This window comes from Meleagris gallopavo, chromosome 4 (assembly GCF_000146605.3).
Source record: "Meleagris gallopavo isolate NT-WF06-2002-E0010 breed Aviagen turkey brand Nicholas breeding stock chromosome 4, Turkey_5.1, whole genome shotgun sequence".
NCBI lineage: Eukaryota > Metazoa > Chordata > Aves > Galliformes > Phasianidae > Meleagris > Meleagris gallopavo.
Window position 1 is genome coordinate 4,411,199 of NC_015014.2, and position 16,654 is coordinate 4,427,852.

Below are 16,654 nucleotides of genomic sequence, written 5' to 3' on the forward strand. Positions count from 1 at the left end.
AAACCCACACAAAGAAACCCAAACACTTAAAATATCAGTAACGAACAAACTAAGCTGGGCAGACCATGGTGGTCAAGTTCTGTGAAACCTGAACTCAGGTGGAATCCAAGTTTGCTCTTCATATTAAAGTAAGATAGAATTTTAAGACTTAAATCTAATTTGACTGTCCTCCACAGTAGGACATCACTCATAAAACTATGATTGCACAGTTAATTGCTATTAAATAAATATTATTACATTTTAAAGCTTTACTAATCCCTACAACATGAATGGCAGCTGTCCTATATTCTTATGAATAAAAGTTCAGCCAAACAGCTTTGAAGTTCCAAGTGAGCAACATATATCTGAACTAAGTCATACAGCTCTGCTTCATAAATAAGAAATTAACTTTAGAAAAGCACAAAGTTACAGCTTCATGCACATGCCCATTTAAAACACAATAGTAAGGCAAGTATTACAAGCAAACATCAAAGAGAGCATCAAATAATGCAAGTAGAAATCTCTTACTGGTTCTTTCAGGCCTCTGAACAATCCTAGTCTTCTTATTCTGAATTCCGCTTTCATGAAGTGCCTTAAACCAGTCTCTCAACCTGTTTGCAATCTCCCTAAATTCCAGGTCACTGCAAACTGAAAAACAAAATGCAAAATGTTAAACTTTTTTTTTCTTCCTGTATGCTAAATAGAACTCTTCAAATTAATTATTCTTCAAGTAAAACATGTAAAACAGTACAGACACATACGTTCCAGAGTTTGCTTTCCTTCACAAAACTCACTTTCATTACTTAAGTCAGCCCTCAAAGCCCAATTAGGATCCTGAGAAATAAAACTGTTATGTAAGTGTAAAAATATTTGTGTGTAAAGATGTATGAAATATACCTATAAGCTGACAAAATCATTTGCAAGCTACTGCAAAGAGCTGGAACAGTCCTAGCAAGATATTCTCACATCTTACTCTAGAAAACTGCGTGATAAATCCAGGACAGTCTTTTAGAGGTTTATTTCAACATTCAGTGAGCAATAGTACAGTAAGCCCTACCAAAAGATGTTGAAGATGTATATAGTTAATGCAGGAACACTCCCCTTGCTTTTCTATGCTGAAATGTGAAAAAAAAAGAAATGGTGTTGACAGAGAAGGTGCTTCAAGAATGCTCTGAAAGCTTATTTGACTGAATTCAGTTTTAAAAGCCAAGGATCATGAATGCTTACCTGCAAAAGGCAACAGACTTTGGTGACTGAAAGGATGGTTTCTTTGATGAGCAAAGACAGAGAAAGCACACAAAACTAAAGAGACAATCTGTAGCACGAGAGCAATGTAGCAGAGAGCAAGAGATAGGCAGCAGACTGGCTTGAGGATTGTACAGTAATGGTCGTACTGAGGACTGTAGAAGAAACACTACACAGCTTTGCATGGATGAGGCCTGTCCCTTCACTATTAAGCTGCTGGAGAAGGTGGCAAAGAGAATCCGTGCTTGGAGATGTCCCTTCCAGAACTCTGCCCTTCCATTTTCAAGCGTTTGACAATAACTGGGTATACGTTTCCCTCATCAACAGGTGTAATTTCCAAGTGATATCAGCACAAACCTGTGTAAGGGGAAGTTCAGATTGAACACCAGTAACTGACTAAGCTACAACCTGAGGCATCAAGGCTCCACATCAATGATCTTGAAAATAAATCTCTCCTTCAGCTTGCTTTTCCTTTATTACTGTCCAGTTTTGTCAGTATTCTGCATCATGACATCATGCAACAGGCTATTTGGGTGTAAAGGCACAGTGCACTGCACAGCTATGTTTCTCTAGCAGCCTCATCTAAGTTCTGACTCTCCAGAAGAAGATACACTGGAATGTACTGATTTTCCAAGAGCCTCCCCACAATTTCCAATTCTAAGTAATTTATTTTTGGGGTGTTTTGATTTACAACTCTTATTTATTCTGTATTATCTCACATTCCTGTCAACAAATTAGCTTCTCCTATCTCAGATTTTTTCCCCTCTTCCTTCCCCCTCCTTTCTCTGGAGGGGAGGAAGAGAGGGGTGTTGTGTGATTATCTCTTATAACTCCTACAATTACGTAGCAATCTATAATACTTGGTGACATAACTTTCAGCACACTTTCATAAATCAAATAACACCTATTTTATTCGACTAAGATTGAAACAAGTCACCATGTCAACAACAGAAGGCACCGCTGCACTTTGTTCATTTATAATTTGCTTAAAACATCCAGATTTTGATTCTCTCCTTGAAAGATTTAGGTGCAACGCATATGCAGAATATGTGCAAATTGATTATCTATTAAAACTTATACTGTGCTTTTTTTTCTTGTGTACTAGCACATACCTCTGTCTTTCTTTTTTTTTCCCCCTTGGATAATTCAACAGAGCACTAGAGAAAGAATTGTTAATGATCTATGGGCACATATATTCAAAGATGTCATCCTGTGACAACCAGATTAAAACAATCTCCTGAGCCAAGATCCACCTCATATGTCAAGCTCCTGGGATTCCTATCCTGCTACAATGACATCTTCCCTTCTAAATCTTGCATCAGCTGACGGGCCAGAATAAAGAATCTGACTTGGAACGCTGACCTTCTTTAATTTTCCCTTCCATTTTCTATGGTCTCCACTAACTACCCTTCCTATTTTATCAGAAGTTTATCAGAACTTCCTAAGTTTATCAGAACTTTTAGAATTGAACCAAAGGATGTGGAATACAGCACTTGAGCCTGGCTATTTTGGTCTACATCTAATTAACTTCTGATTCAAGGAGTGCTGGATATAAGCAAGAAGTTCTGTTTCAATAATATTAACTGAAAGAAGCACATGACAACTGCATGATGGAGAGATGTACAATTTCTCCACTTTCTAGAAGCAGTCCAATAGACATAATTAAGCTAATCACCTCATAAGTCAATTTCAACGTGAAAATGAAGCGTTAGGAAAAGGCAACAGTGCTTCTTTGACTACTATGTACAAGATACTGTACACAGTTTCAGTATCTGACACTTGCCACTGTTGTTTATAATATAACATAAAATGGCATTTTCTGTGCTCTTGTGAATTATCTCCCTTTCAAAATGGAATGTACATATGGCACGTTCTGAGCATCAGACACATCCTGTATCAGTTCTCAGATTGGGAGTATTCTTCCAACTTCAATTTCTAACAACTCTTTTCCCAAACTTTGCTTGAAATTTTAAATTATGAGTTCTAGACCAAAATAAAGATTGAGAAAATTATAATCTTTTTGTTGCTGCTGTTAATTTTACAGATTTTGGTATCTTGATCATAGGAATAGATCGTGTTCAAAAATCAAGGCAATGCAAAACAAGCTGATTATAACTATCATCTGATTATTTTACACCCCATAACTACTCAAGTGCTGAAGTTAGCTCTCAAACACAGCAGGTAATTACATTTACCCTATTATCAATTTAAATGCACAGTGAATTCTCAATTCATAACACTTCTAATATGTCAAGTAAAACCAGATGTCTTCTATAAGTGAAATATACATGAGAGATGCAGCAGAACTACAGTGATATGGACAATTAATAATTTACATAGTCAAAGTGTGCTCTTACCAAGCATGAGTTTATAAAAGTATCTCATATCTTAATGTTTGATTATCACAGGTGTTTTGTGTTTGATTTTCTTTTTAAATCAACCAACATTAATTTAGTAACATCTCAGAAGACTACCTCAGCATTTCAGAAATATAAAACAATCTTATGAAAATATATACATTTATATCATACTAACTGGGGAAAAGTAAGAGCCAAGGATACTCTAACATGAGAATTATAACATTTAAAAAAAAAACCTTATAAGAAAATGGTGTTGCATTGACAGAGCAGGAAACAGATTTAGATAAATATGTAAGGAACACATTAAAAATAAAAATTCAATAGAATCAGAACAGCCCAGGTTGGAAAAAATCTCAAAAGATCATCAAGTCCAACACAGTGTACTAGTTAGAGAAAACAGATCCTTAGAGTCGTGCAGGTTATTATATCCCTTTGGAAGAAAGAGTATTAGCCACCCAGGCTGACAGACAAATTGAAGATTCTTATTCATTTCTAAAAGCAATCACATTTTGTTCCTGTTTCTACATCCCATGATTCTATGACACGTAAGAACCATTCTAAGGTTCTAACACGTAAAAAGAAGCAGCAAGATAATCCTGAAAACTGCAAAATAAATTCCCACTCAGAATCAAATCAGTAAGTTTTCTTTAGCTTTCCAAGAACAGATTAATAGAGAGCAGACTTAAAAAAAAAAAAAAAAAAAAATTAGGTCTAAGAAGTAGCTTTCTGAAGGTCCTGAGGAGAACAACATGAGACATTATCAAAATTACAAATGCAATTCTTTTTCACAGAAGTTGGGCTGCACAAAGTAAGCCTAAGCTATGCTTAATTAAAATCTTCGTTACTTAAAATAAATAAATAAATAAATAAAAATCAGGCATAGTTGCTGAAAACATCTACACTAGTGTGGGGTTTTATTTGTGTCCTGTCTCAGTGCAGTACCAGTCACAGTACTCCAACTTAATCATAAGGATTAACGTAAATAAACTTTGCTCTCTCTGTAAGAGAAGATCAGCCTAATGCTTTGCTCACTGCTAAAATACTGCCAGTGAAACAGGCTTGCTCAAGGTTAGGCTATACCATGAGAAGTTTTATTAATTAACGCATTCGAGAATATGTTTAGGGACTTTCTGTCCCAGTGATCAGCTTCCTGAGATGCGTGCTGCTGAAATTATTGTATGCATTGGTATGTACTGATTTAAAATAGGTCAAAATGAGGTAATTCAGATTTATTCAGACTATTATTTCACCTGATAGACTGGGAGATGAATCTTTAATGGTGAAAGACAGACAGTAAAGGTTGTAGAAGGTTAGACAGTAATCAGAAAATGCATATTAAATCTCACAAATTCACTCAGGAACCTGCCAGGAAGTACTTCTGTTTTTGTCTAATGTCAATGCAAGGCACTCCTGCTATTACAATCAATTCTAGCAGCCATTAAGAGAATTAGTATGAGGTAAAACGAAGCCACCAGCTCAGGGGTTACTAGAGTCCCCTGTCATCTGAAGTATTAAAAACTGACTGAATTTTAAAAACATTTTACATAACTAAGCAAAAACATGAAGGGATTTGAAAACTTGTAGGTACCCAGTCCAGAAATATCTTTATAATTAGTATTATTTAAACATTATGTGGAACCAATTGTTCCATTTATTTTCACATGCGGTAAAAGTTACAATTTGTGTGGACATTCAAATATAATTTACTGATTTGAACTTGAATATCGTAGAATGGCTTGGGTTGAAAGAGACCTCAAGGATTTAAGCCTTCTGAACAGCAGAGAAAAAGGTATTTTAACAGTGTATACTTTTATATGATAGATAAGCATATATATAAAACTATCTGGAATTCAAACATAAATCATTATCATATTGAAAAATGCACACTGAAATATTGTTATATTACAGATAAACTTCTGTTAAGAGTCCAAAAGCAATCTGGGAGAAAATATGATAAATACACCCCACATTACTAGCATCATTCACAATAGGACGCAGTACCATAAAGCTGGGAGACAGAACTTGTTGCCTCTATTTACTTTAGGAAGACGTACTTTCACTTGAATTTTCAACATAGCATACCTAGTTACAAACTCAGTCCTAAGAGCAGATCACCTGACAGCTGTGAAGGAAGCTATACAAAATTGAAGGAATTAATAGCATACAGTTTAATGTAAATTTGAGTATAAGACTGATCCACTGATGTGTCTTCTTTAGAGACCGACAGACACAATTTTTCTGAAGACTTCATATAATGCAACATAATGTGACTCTCTTCCACTTCCAAATTTGCTAATGGCCAGTTATTTTAAAAGTTATGATTTACTGACCAAATGTTTTTACTGGTTAATGGAATTATGTTGTAGCAGACAGAAAAGGCTTTATTTCAGAGTGAGACACGAAGACCCTGCCCTGCAAGGAGGCAGACCTCCAAAATGCAACGTGGTACTAGAATATCCCATGATATGGGTTCTGTCCACCACGTGACTTCATCATGTATTTCACAGAACAGTTAGAAGTGCAGAAAAGCTCATACAATCAATTATGCATTCAAGCAGAATTGTAACTAGAGAATCACGTAAATACAAAAATAATCAGAAGTAAATATGCACAGAATTTATAGAAAACTTGAGAAGCAGGGTAACATCTAACACCTCCTCCAGCAAACAAATTACTCCTTGTGACAGCTAACTTAAGAATAAGTGTGTGCTAAAGCAAGACTTAACATCTCAGCTTCCTCAGTGAGTTGGAATCATTACAGATGATTACAGAATAATATAGATTGGAAGTGAATTCCAGAGGTGTTCAGACTTCTGCGCCTCCAGATGTCGTTAGTCAAAAAGCCTTATTGCACCAGGTTGCCCAGGGCAGTGTCCTGAGCGATCACTGTGCCATTCACATGAAGGTTCTTCACTCTATGAAAAACTAACTCATGTTAAAAGTATGTGACCATCTCGTAACTTTTATAAGGCTTCCCATTTTTTCAAGGGAAGACTGCTCCCGTGCATCCAGGACTGCTGGACATCCAGCTACTGGCTACAGCAGCCATTCCAATTCAATTGTGAGAATGCTCATTTAGAACAGTCCAGATCTGGTGCTTGGAGAGTCCAATATTTTATCTACTACCTGGCCATACTACTGTATGGCTGCATAGTCAGTCTAAAATACCTTTGCTGCGTTAATTAACTGCACATCCAGCATGTGCATGTAAGAGTTTTCTTTTCAGGAGAGCTGCACAAGAAAATACGGTAACCCTAATATTGGAGAGCAGTGCTGCCTTTAAATACAGCATGCATTAAAGTGGATTATAACATAAAGGACAGCTACATGGAATTGGTGTTCTGTGAGGCTGCCATTCTGCATAGGTTTAGGAATTTAAACGTAAGGAACGTTGAAACTGAAAAGTCCAGGCCTCTGACTGAGAGTTAGTCTTCATTTAGGTAACCAAACATCTAAGCACACATTTAAAAAGTTGTATGCAAATGGTCTAATAATTCCTGCAATAAATAGCAATATTGCTAGCTCTGTCACAAATGGGAAGCATTATGTATGGCAAAAATAAATGTGTTCACTAAAAACAATTTGCCTGAAGGACAAAAAGCCCTTCAAACGTGTGACTAAACAATAGGACAGTCATTTAGGTCAGCTTTTCACAGTCCCATATGTATAACCAGAACTTTGGAAAAAATGTAAATTGAAAAACTTCATATATAAATTTCTATTTTTACAAGACGATGGAGTTTATTAGCCATCTGGTACCTCCAGGGCCCATGATTTTAAGAAGATACCTTGAAATTAACGAATAAAGGCATTCTGATTTCCTTACTATTTAACTAAACATAATGAATTTTCTACTTCACTTAGTCTGTGTTATGAGATAATTAATATAAATGCTGCAGATACTGTATCAGGGAACTGCAGCTGCTTAGTCCTACTGTCTCAAATTAATGTTCCATACAGACATTCTGCTCATGATTAATGTTTCATAAAATTTAAAATGATTTCAATTAAATTACATTTTCAAAAAATAAAACTTACATTTCTGTTTCCTCACAGTTTTAAAGACTCTACAAATTTAAATACAAAGACCACTTCCGAGTGCAGGAAAAATAGTAGTAACATACAGAATTTATGTATTAAGGTACTATTTTCCACTTAAAACATGTAAGCTTTCTAAAGCATCACAATTAAATAAGACAATAGTACTTCCTTAATCTGTCACAAGTATCATAGCTCTGTTGCATAACCAATTTACTTTCTGTAGACAGTTGTTACATGTGGCCTCCTTTGCTAACTGCCACTAACCTTAAGTGATGGTTATCATCATGCTCTGGTATTTTGAACAACTAATTTCTGAGGATGAAGATGATGCTATTGATCTGCAGCTTATGTAGCTAGATAACAAAAAAGCATTAGACAGCCAGGTAATGCTCCAGTATAACATGCTATATTCTAAGACCTTTTCATTCCCAAATCCAGTATTTTTCATCATTTAAGGCACAAAAAGTTTCAAAGGATAGAATATCAATCATCTTAGTACTGGAAGCTTTCTAGTCAACACTACCCTAAAGGTAATGTAGTTTTTAAAATTTAGTTTCAAGTCTCTCTGAAAGCATTACACAACACTAAGATGAAGTCAGGAAATTTTCTTCCTTTCAAGAACAAGACTGACAGGGTCTTATAATGACATTTTTGTATTTGACAAAGTCATTCCAATCAACAGACAAGGATAAAAAAAAATGACTGGGCAATGACATTCTATAAAGAAAACAAAAAAAATCCTACACTGAAAATCAGAAGCTTTCTGAAATCAGATGCATTCTGTGCTTGAAGAGGCTTCAAAGGTCTACCATATTGGGTAGAAGGAATGGATGGGAAATTAACAGTGCACTTTGATAGAACTGCCCACTGGTTTGCACTATTCTTCTTGCAAGGAAAGACAGCACAAGTGAACATGAGGCTAAACAATCAACAAGTAATAGAAACCTTAACTAAATTCTGTTCTGCAAGTGTCTGCCATAAAGGAATTCTATATCACACTGGACCTCACTAATGTCAGACAGATTTAAGGCTACCATTGCAGCAACTCTGTTGTTTGAGGCCATCAAGGGCAGATAAAACAAGCTCCTGCCCTACTACTAAAGGAATCCCTTATGTTGACAACATAACAGTAGGGCCAACTTCCATCACATGCACCACAAGATGCAAAAATTACTACACTGTTCCACCACTTCACTGAAAACAGAATTGTAGTTAAGTAAACGTAATCTGTAGCTTTGACTTCACGCAAACTTAGTACTCAAAAGTTGAAGGAGAAATGAAGAAAGCAATGATTTTTTTAAAATATATGATTAGTGTACAAATATCCAAAAGGCTCACACATGCAGACACAAAAGATGTTAGCAGAATGTAATTACGTCTTGCTAGTTTGTGTACTGAACACCAAATGCCTCCTCAATCATCAACGTCTGATGTAGTCTGAAGAATTTTTATGAGCTATGTATGAATATTAGCTTTTGTAATTACTATTATCTTTCAACTTATGCATCATTTCTAATCCAGAAATTCTGCCCTACTAATAATGAACTAGAGGGAAAGGAAACTTTTTGAAAATATTCTTTTTATTCTTTTATAAGAAAAAAAAAAGAATACGAAAAGCATGTACTGGTGTGGCATATGTGTGTGTGTAAGAAAATACTGGAGGGCACAGGGCTTGATAGGATACCACAGTGAAACAAAATAAAGGACCATAAAACTATTGCTTTTCACCCAGTCTACAGGAAACAGACCGTGGAGACAGCTATTCCCAGAGGCACACCTGAAAGTGGAACAGATAGTTCATGCAAACAGGGAGTCTGGCAATGAACCCAAGCCAAACCAAGGACAAGAGCAGAGGAGAAAACCAATAAGCTGCAATATCTGACAGTGCAAATACATCCTTTTGTTATCTCCAGTGCTCCTCCACCTCAAGTCTCTGTCCCAGAAATGGAGACCATGTTATGTTCAGCATAAGAAATGGTTGCATAGTAAGCTAACAATCCATTCTGCGAGGCATTCATAAAAGATGTTCCCTATGGGTGCTCTCTGATTTTACAGATTTAACAGCGTTCTTCAGGAGAGGTACTGATCTGAAATGAAGATGAACTGGCTATCAAAATAAACTGCTTCATTATCAAGCAGTTATGAAATAAATATGCAGAAGCTTTCCCTTAGTAAAGCACAGAATTTTCTACAGAACAGAAAACGAGACTTCCAGAGGCTGGAAACCTTTTTTTCTAAAAACGAAAGTTTTAAGAGGGAGTTAACAAAAAGAAAAAAAAAACACCATTAAATGTTTCCTTTTTTCATTAAAATATATATATTTTTTTTCCTGTTCTGTCTAGTAGGTTAAGAAACTATAGGTTTTGTCTGAGCAGACTGGATTCTAACAACATTGCTGTTTTCCCATCACAGATCAGAGTCCATGCATGTACTTACAGTCAAGTTGAACCCAGCAACAGCATATGCTCTTAGGAAACTTTATATCCTGCCCTTACATATCCTGTCTGTAAGCAACAAAACAAGATGTTTATATAGTCTTTCCAGTCAAGGTGAATGAAGACTGGAAGGGAAGAAATAAAAAGACATTAGCCATTTGACCTGCTGTGTCAAATAAATCTCAACTCTTTTAAAAGGTGCGTCTTAAGCATTTATAGAGAGTAAAAATTTCTCACCTGAGACACTAAAAAGACAGACTGACTTGTGTGTCGGCAGCAAAACATCCCATGTAAGTTTAACAAAATACAAGCACACAATGAAGTTAATGCACAAGGCCATTAGAGAGCTCATGGTTTGCAATGGCAAGGAGAGTACTTCAAAGCTCCAAATGCACATACTTCTTTAACCTCTTCTTGCAGGGAGAACAAGTTTTGTAGAAGCAGAAGAGAAATTCTGACTGCAGTAAAACAGTAGCTTTCCATCATTACGAATGCCAATTTTATGTCTGCTAAGCATGAGTAGCTTCAGATCAGTTTCAGGTCAGATCAAACTCTATCAAGATAATTTGTCTGCAAGAGCAAATTATCACAACTGCTCTGGAAAGAGAGCAGAGCAATATTTTTGTGGATCAAGCAGGGGGAGAAAGCTTACTATGGCTCATAGACATACTGAGTTCACCCAACTTAAGTTAGCAGTGAATAATCTGACTATTTCTGACTATGCATGTTTCAGGTTTTAAGCAAATACAGACTTTATTTTTATGAAAGGATAAGTGAAAAAAATATATATCTATGCAATAAAGATCCTCCTGCAATCTATTCATTATTTACTCACTATTTCATAAGGGTAAACTTGCGCTGTACGAGTTGCAAATCCCATTAAGAAAGTGTTTCGTTACCCAGTGATAAAACATCACTATTTATAAGACACTACTGTTTACCTGAACCCATCATTTTCCTCTTGTGAACTGGGTATGGCCTATAAATATTGGAACCAACTTCTTTACAACTGACTAATTATGAAAGAATGTAACGGTGCCAACAGTATGTCCCATCAAAGGTTCAGCTAGCTCAGTATAACATACTGAGCACGTAACAACATTTGTCTTATCTCTAACCACTTGTGCATAAGGCCTTTCTTAAGCCAGATATGAATTTTTATAACTAGCAAAAGTAATCTGGCTCCTCAGTCCAGGTGAACACCCAGTTGAAGAACACAACATTCATTCTGCTGGCTCATCCCTGACAGCAGTAGTGGAAGGCAGACATATTCAGAACATCACCACTATTTCTGTGCTATAGAACCACAGTGTATGCAAAACCATTATAGCCACTTCAAGGTTTTTGCCACCACTGACTTGTTAAAATGTCAAAGAGAGCTAAAAGTGTCATCTAGTGATAAATGTACGTGAGTAAGTGAAAAACGAGAAGGGAAGACTGAAGTCTACTGCAGGACAAAACGCAGCATGGCTAACAGTTGCCATTAACACTGGAACAGGCTGTTCAGAGAGGTATGGATGTCCTGTCCCTGGAGGTGTTCAAGGCCAGGTTAGATGGGGCCCTGAGCAGCCTGGGCTGGTATTAAATGTGGAGGTTGGTGGCCCTGCATGTGGCAGGGGATAGAGATTCATGATCCTTGAGGTCCCTTCCAACCCTGGCCATTCTGTGATTACCATGGCCTAGTGTAACATCCCGTATGAGAAAGCACAACAGAACTTCAACTTTAATTTTTGAAACTAGCCAGTAACTTCACTTACAATCGATTTCTTTAAATTGTATATATGATGTTTTGAATCATAACAGTTCAAGTTGAAATGAGAATTTACAATAAGAATAAAGAACTGGAAACATTTCATTTGCAATTGTGAATAGTGTAGTAATATAAAAACAAAACATACATTAAAGCTTCAAAGATTACAATAATTGGGTTTTCTTTTAAAGACTGATTAAAAATACTTTTAAATCACAAAAGACAATTTTGCTTTTCTTATCTCCCAAATAGTATAACAACAGGGTGGACTTTACTAGCAAGAGCATGTATTTTTGAGACAGGATTCTGATAAACAAAATGTGATTAACGTGAAGATACTGTTACTTTCCTTCAGCTGGTAAGCAAGTATTGTTTCTTTGTAATCTTAAAAATAACTTTTAAATGCCCATTCACGAATATACTTTGCTTTATTCCACTACTAAATCCTTCCATTATTCAGAGGCAATTACAAGTCTGGTCCCTTAAAACAGAAGGAATTGGAATTTTTGTATGAGGAATTCTCTAAGGAAGAGCTGTGCATAGAATCATAGAATCATTTGAGCTGGAAGGGACTTCAAAGGCCATCTAGTCCAACTCCCTGCAAAGAACAGGGACACCTACAGCTAAATATTAATTCCATTAATTCTCATAAGCCTAAATGTACTCCTCTGAAAGTCACTCCTGGTAGGCTAGAAAGCCTAGGAAGCCATAAATATCAAGATTTCTAGGAAAAGTTCAGATGTAGATGGCCATTTAAAAGATGACAAGCAATTTTTCTGTGATAAATACATTCAGAGCTGTAAGTCACATTTTTACGATTATATTTTATGTTACATGCTAAGCCACACACTTCTCGATTCATGACCTAAAAAATAAGGTCAATGTGTATTCTTACTCATCTGTTTTGGTTAAAGGAAGAATATACCTTTCTTAGATCTGCCAGACACAAAAATATTAGATGTTCTTGTGCCATAGTTTGGAAACTTTACTCTGATGCTCTTTTCCACTGCTTTCTTTGTCTTAAAATAGAAGAGTAGAATGTGTATTTGATTTTGTTTTTCTGAGCTATGACAATATCCAATTCACTTGTCAAACAACCTGCCTTTTGTCCTCCCATTTCTGAGGCTAAGTCATCAGAAAGAAGTTAACTAAATAACAGTATGTTAAACAGTATGAAGTATCTTTTAACATTCTTTTACTGCACATGTAAAAATACTGTAAGAGATCAACTTCAAATATTAACCTTAAAAGAAAATGTAGAGGGAAAAAAAAAAATCCTTTAAGACACAGTAAACTGGGTTATAAACCTACTTAAAACTTTCATCTACATCTAAATGCAGGTAAGGGGACAGTGTCACTGAAAAGACAAAATAGAAAAAAAAAAACCCTTCAGTGCTCAGTTTCACCAAAAGCTAGGTTTACATTTCTCTTTTTAAATCACAGGAGTTTACAACAGATCTCTATTACAAACATGATAAGAAATGTTAACATTTCTGACAGATTACTATTCAGTATAAATACCTGATCTCTTCTCACTTTTTAATCAATGGTAAACACGAGATTTTTATTTATTTTTTCTTTAATAATTATTTTTTACAAACAACATTTCAGCACTGTTAACAGTTGATGTTACAGCTGGAAAGATAATCATGGTGAAAATATAAAAAGAAACAAACAGGGAAGGAATGCTCACCCGTATCCAAAGATCTAGGTTCACAGGAAAGACCTCACAGAGGAGGGATCTCCAGAAAAAGACCCTTCCCCACTTGCAGTCAGCCCTTAAATGGGTTCTACAGCTTCCCCTGTGCTCCCAGGGCTGACTCAGTCCTGTCCTCAGGTGATCAATCAGTGGTTCAAGCCGTGACTCAACAGTTCCCATACAAGCACTAATAAATCCCAATACAAACCCATTTTTCAAAGCCCCTTGAATGTAGGGGGTAGTTATGTTTTTAACACTGAGTCCTTCTTATTAGCATTCATCATACATTTACTAGTAGCATCGTAACAGTGCCACCACGTTAATGAGCCAGAGCTTACAGTTTGATACAACTGAGCAGCTGCTGATGCTTGCATACAAGGTGACTATAGCACTTGATCTTGCAGTGTCAGCAGGAACAACAGTTAAAACAGATACTGCAGTTAATTACATGGATCTTTGTGCCTTCGGGGCTGGAGTTGGCTTTTTTACTTTTCATGAAGACTTTAATGTTTTATTTAGTGTGTTTCTGATATGTGAGGTAGTCTCTATCTGGGATATAAAATTAAGATAGCAAGAAAGAGAAATAAAACTAATACTATAATTCATGAAGCAGGAAAAAAGCACCACAGTTGGGTAATTACAATAATTGAGCCACAAAATACCTAATTATTTTACTAATGTATGTTTTCATAGTGCTGATTCATCAGAGCACACTTTTTTTTTTTCTCCTTTTCTAAAAAGAAAATTTGCCTTCATGATAGTGAAACTCATGCAGATATAAAAATACGTATCTCAAAGTAGATTTAGACAATGTCAAAATTAGTGCATATTTGTTTAGTTCTTCACAAGAATTTGAGTAAAGATACAGTAACCTTTAAGAAGAGTTAAAGCTGGCAGGATTTGGATAACATTTTCAAATGGCAATTATGCATGAACAGTTGGGTGTGTTTTTGGAACCAAAAGGAGAGAGGAAGATACATTCTGAAAGAAAAAACAATCAGAGGCACATCAGGTTTGCCCTGGAGAGGAAACACATTGTTAAATCTCTTTTTTGCACTGCAACATCTTTTCAAACTTTGACAAATTACAACATCTTGACATTAATAGGATATTCAGATGACATGAATGCAGCCTAAGTGTAATCAAATGTCACTGCACAGATAAACTTTTTCAGTGCATCACTGAAGAAATTCTAGCCATGTAAATTGTTCTGTTAGTGCCTCAATATACTGCACCAACAGAAAGAACACTTCTCAATTCTTAAATTGAGTTCAAATATTTATGAAATGAAAATAACAGTGAGCTACATACATCTTGGTGGAACTATTAGTTAATTGTTTCATTGAGAGAATAGGCTTGGAATGATCAGGATTTCACAAGATATTTTAGAAGCATGGTATTTTTTGGAGATTTAAACTCTTCTCTATGATAAATGCTGTTTGTCACTAAGACAACTTCCAGCTACTAAAACAATCACTCCAACTACTTAACAGCAAGCATGCATGACACAATCGAAGTTCTGAAGTAAGAACGAAATTAAACTACTAAAGACTGAATTCCTCTTCCTGAGAACTATTTGCAAATAGGAAGTCACACATTCTTTGAATAGTGGGTTTGCATCTGACTTGAAGACCACTCTGAACTCCACTGATCCAACCTTCACTCAGAACACTATCAAAACATCACTCCATGCCTGAGTTTCCTAATGCTCTCTTGATCACCCAATAAGCTTTGACACGATGACAGCACAAAACAGCACAAAACAGCTCGGCAGCACAATTGGTACCATAAGTTTTAGCTTCCAAAAATAAGCAGGAGGGGTAAATAACCTAGTTTAAAATAATTATCTTATATAGAAAGTATTTTTCTGGCAGTTATTTCCCATTGATGTGCAATGAATCCCTTTTAAATGCAACTGCATATTGATAGTATAAAAATAGTATCAGTGAGAAAATGTTACAATCACATCAGTAATTGAGACACAAACATAGCAGCATGTTGTTGGTTTATTCATGCGCTGCATGAACAGAAAGATAACGCTGATCCAGATACTTAGCAGATGATCTACATCTCTTTGGTTATTTATTCTCAATAGAATTATTGCGACACACTTCTAAAGCCTTTAATGTATCATAAGACTGTCACGGCCCCTTCATTTACATAATTAAGGCAATTATAGCCATTACAATTAAATGCAACACCATATTAATGGTCTGAGCCATATTTAAGCTTCTAGCTTTATAATCCATAAATGCTGGTTGGCATAGAACAAAAGAAGATAAGGAACGTATCCTAAAAAAAGCATGCTCTTATAGCTGCCTAACATAGTTTTATAGAGATTGTTGTGCAGCACAGGCTAAACTTTCCTAACAATTTGGATGTTTGGGGGACCTCTAATACTAAGATCACTCATCAAACGTTTAATGACCTTTATAAAAATTAAACAGCATTAATTATCTACTTTCATTATGATGGCTTGCCTATCTCTTTCTGAAAACTGCAGCAGCACATACAAACAATATACTTGGTTACAACAGAATAACACACTGAAATTAAAACCTTTGTCTTCGTCAAGGCATTCACCATGAGATTTCCCCTTTTAATTTATACAACGAAAAAAGAGGAAGGAAAGTTTTAAAAAAAATAATCAACATGACTTTCCTTATAGATGACTTTAAAGCAACCTGTAGAGATGTTTTCCTTTGTGAAAAGCGTATGAACAGAGCACAGATTATTTTAAGTAGAGAAGAAAGCAACTCTGAACAACTAATTACTCATCTTGCACATAAGTCTTTACCTCAAAAGCACCGGAGTGCCTAAATGGTCATGTCTGAACTGTCCACAAAAAAAAATAACAACAACCAAGGCAATAAATCCTAAGCCACAAGTATACTGTCCACTCCAAGTATGTTAGCTCACTCTCACATACTTTAAAATGTCATTTGGAATAAGACTAATTTCAACTAAGGCAAAGTTTAGGTCCAAAATCGCTCCCTGTGGTGGACAAGGCCACAAAGTAACTCCAGCAATGCTTATGTCCTCAAACACATACATCTGTTGCCAAAGCCCCATCTGATTGAGCACAGACATGCTGTTGGCATCTGGGAATTAAAACACCCACACAGTGAAGAGAGATGCCGCAAAA

The 16,654-nt window shown here is 35.8% G+C and overlaps 1 protein-coding gene across 2 annotated transcripts in view; it reads right to left on the reverse strand.

The window, feature by feature from the left end:
• SPOCK3 (SPARC (osteonectin), cwcv and kazal like domains proteoglycan 3) overlaps positions 1 to 16,654 on the reverse strand; it is a 99,380-nt gene that overhangs the window by 18,233 nt on the left and 64,493 nt on the right. For both annotated transcript variants that reach the window (XM_010709475.3, XM_019614469.2), the window contains exon 5: positions 508 to 627. In XM_010709475.3, coding sequence (XP_010707777.1) covers positions 508 to 627 — 120 coding nt within the window. The remainder of the gene's footprint in view (positions 1 to 507; positions 628 to 16,654) is intronic.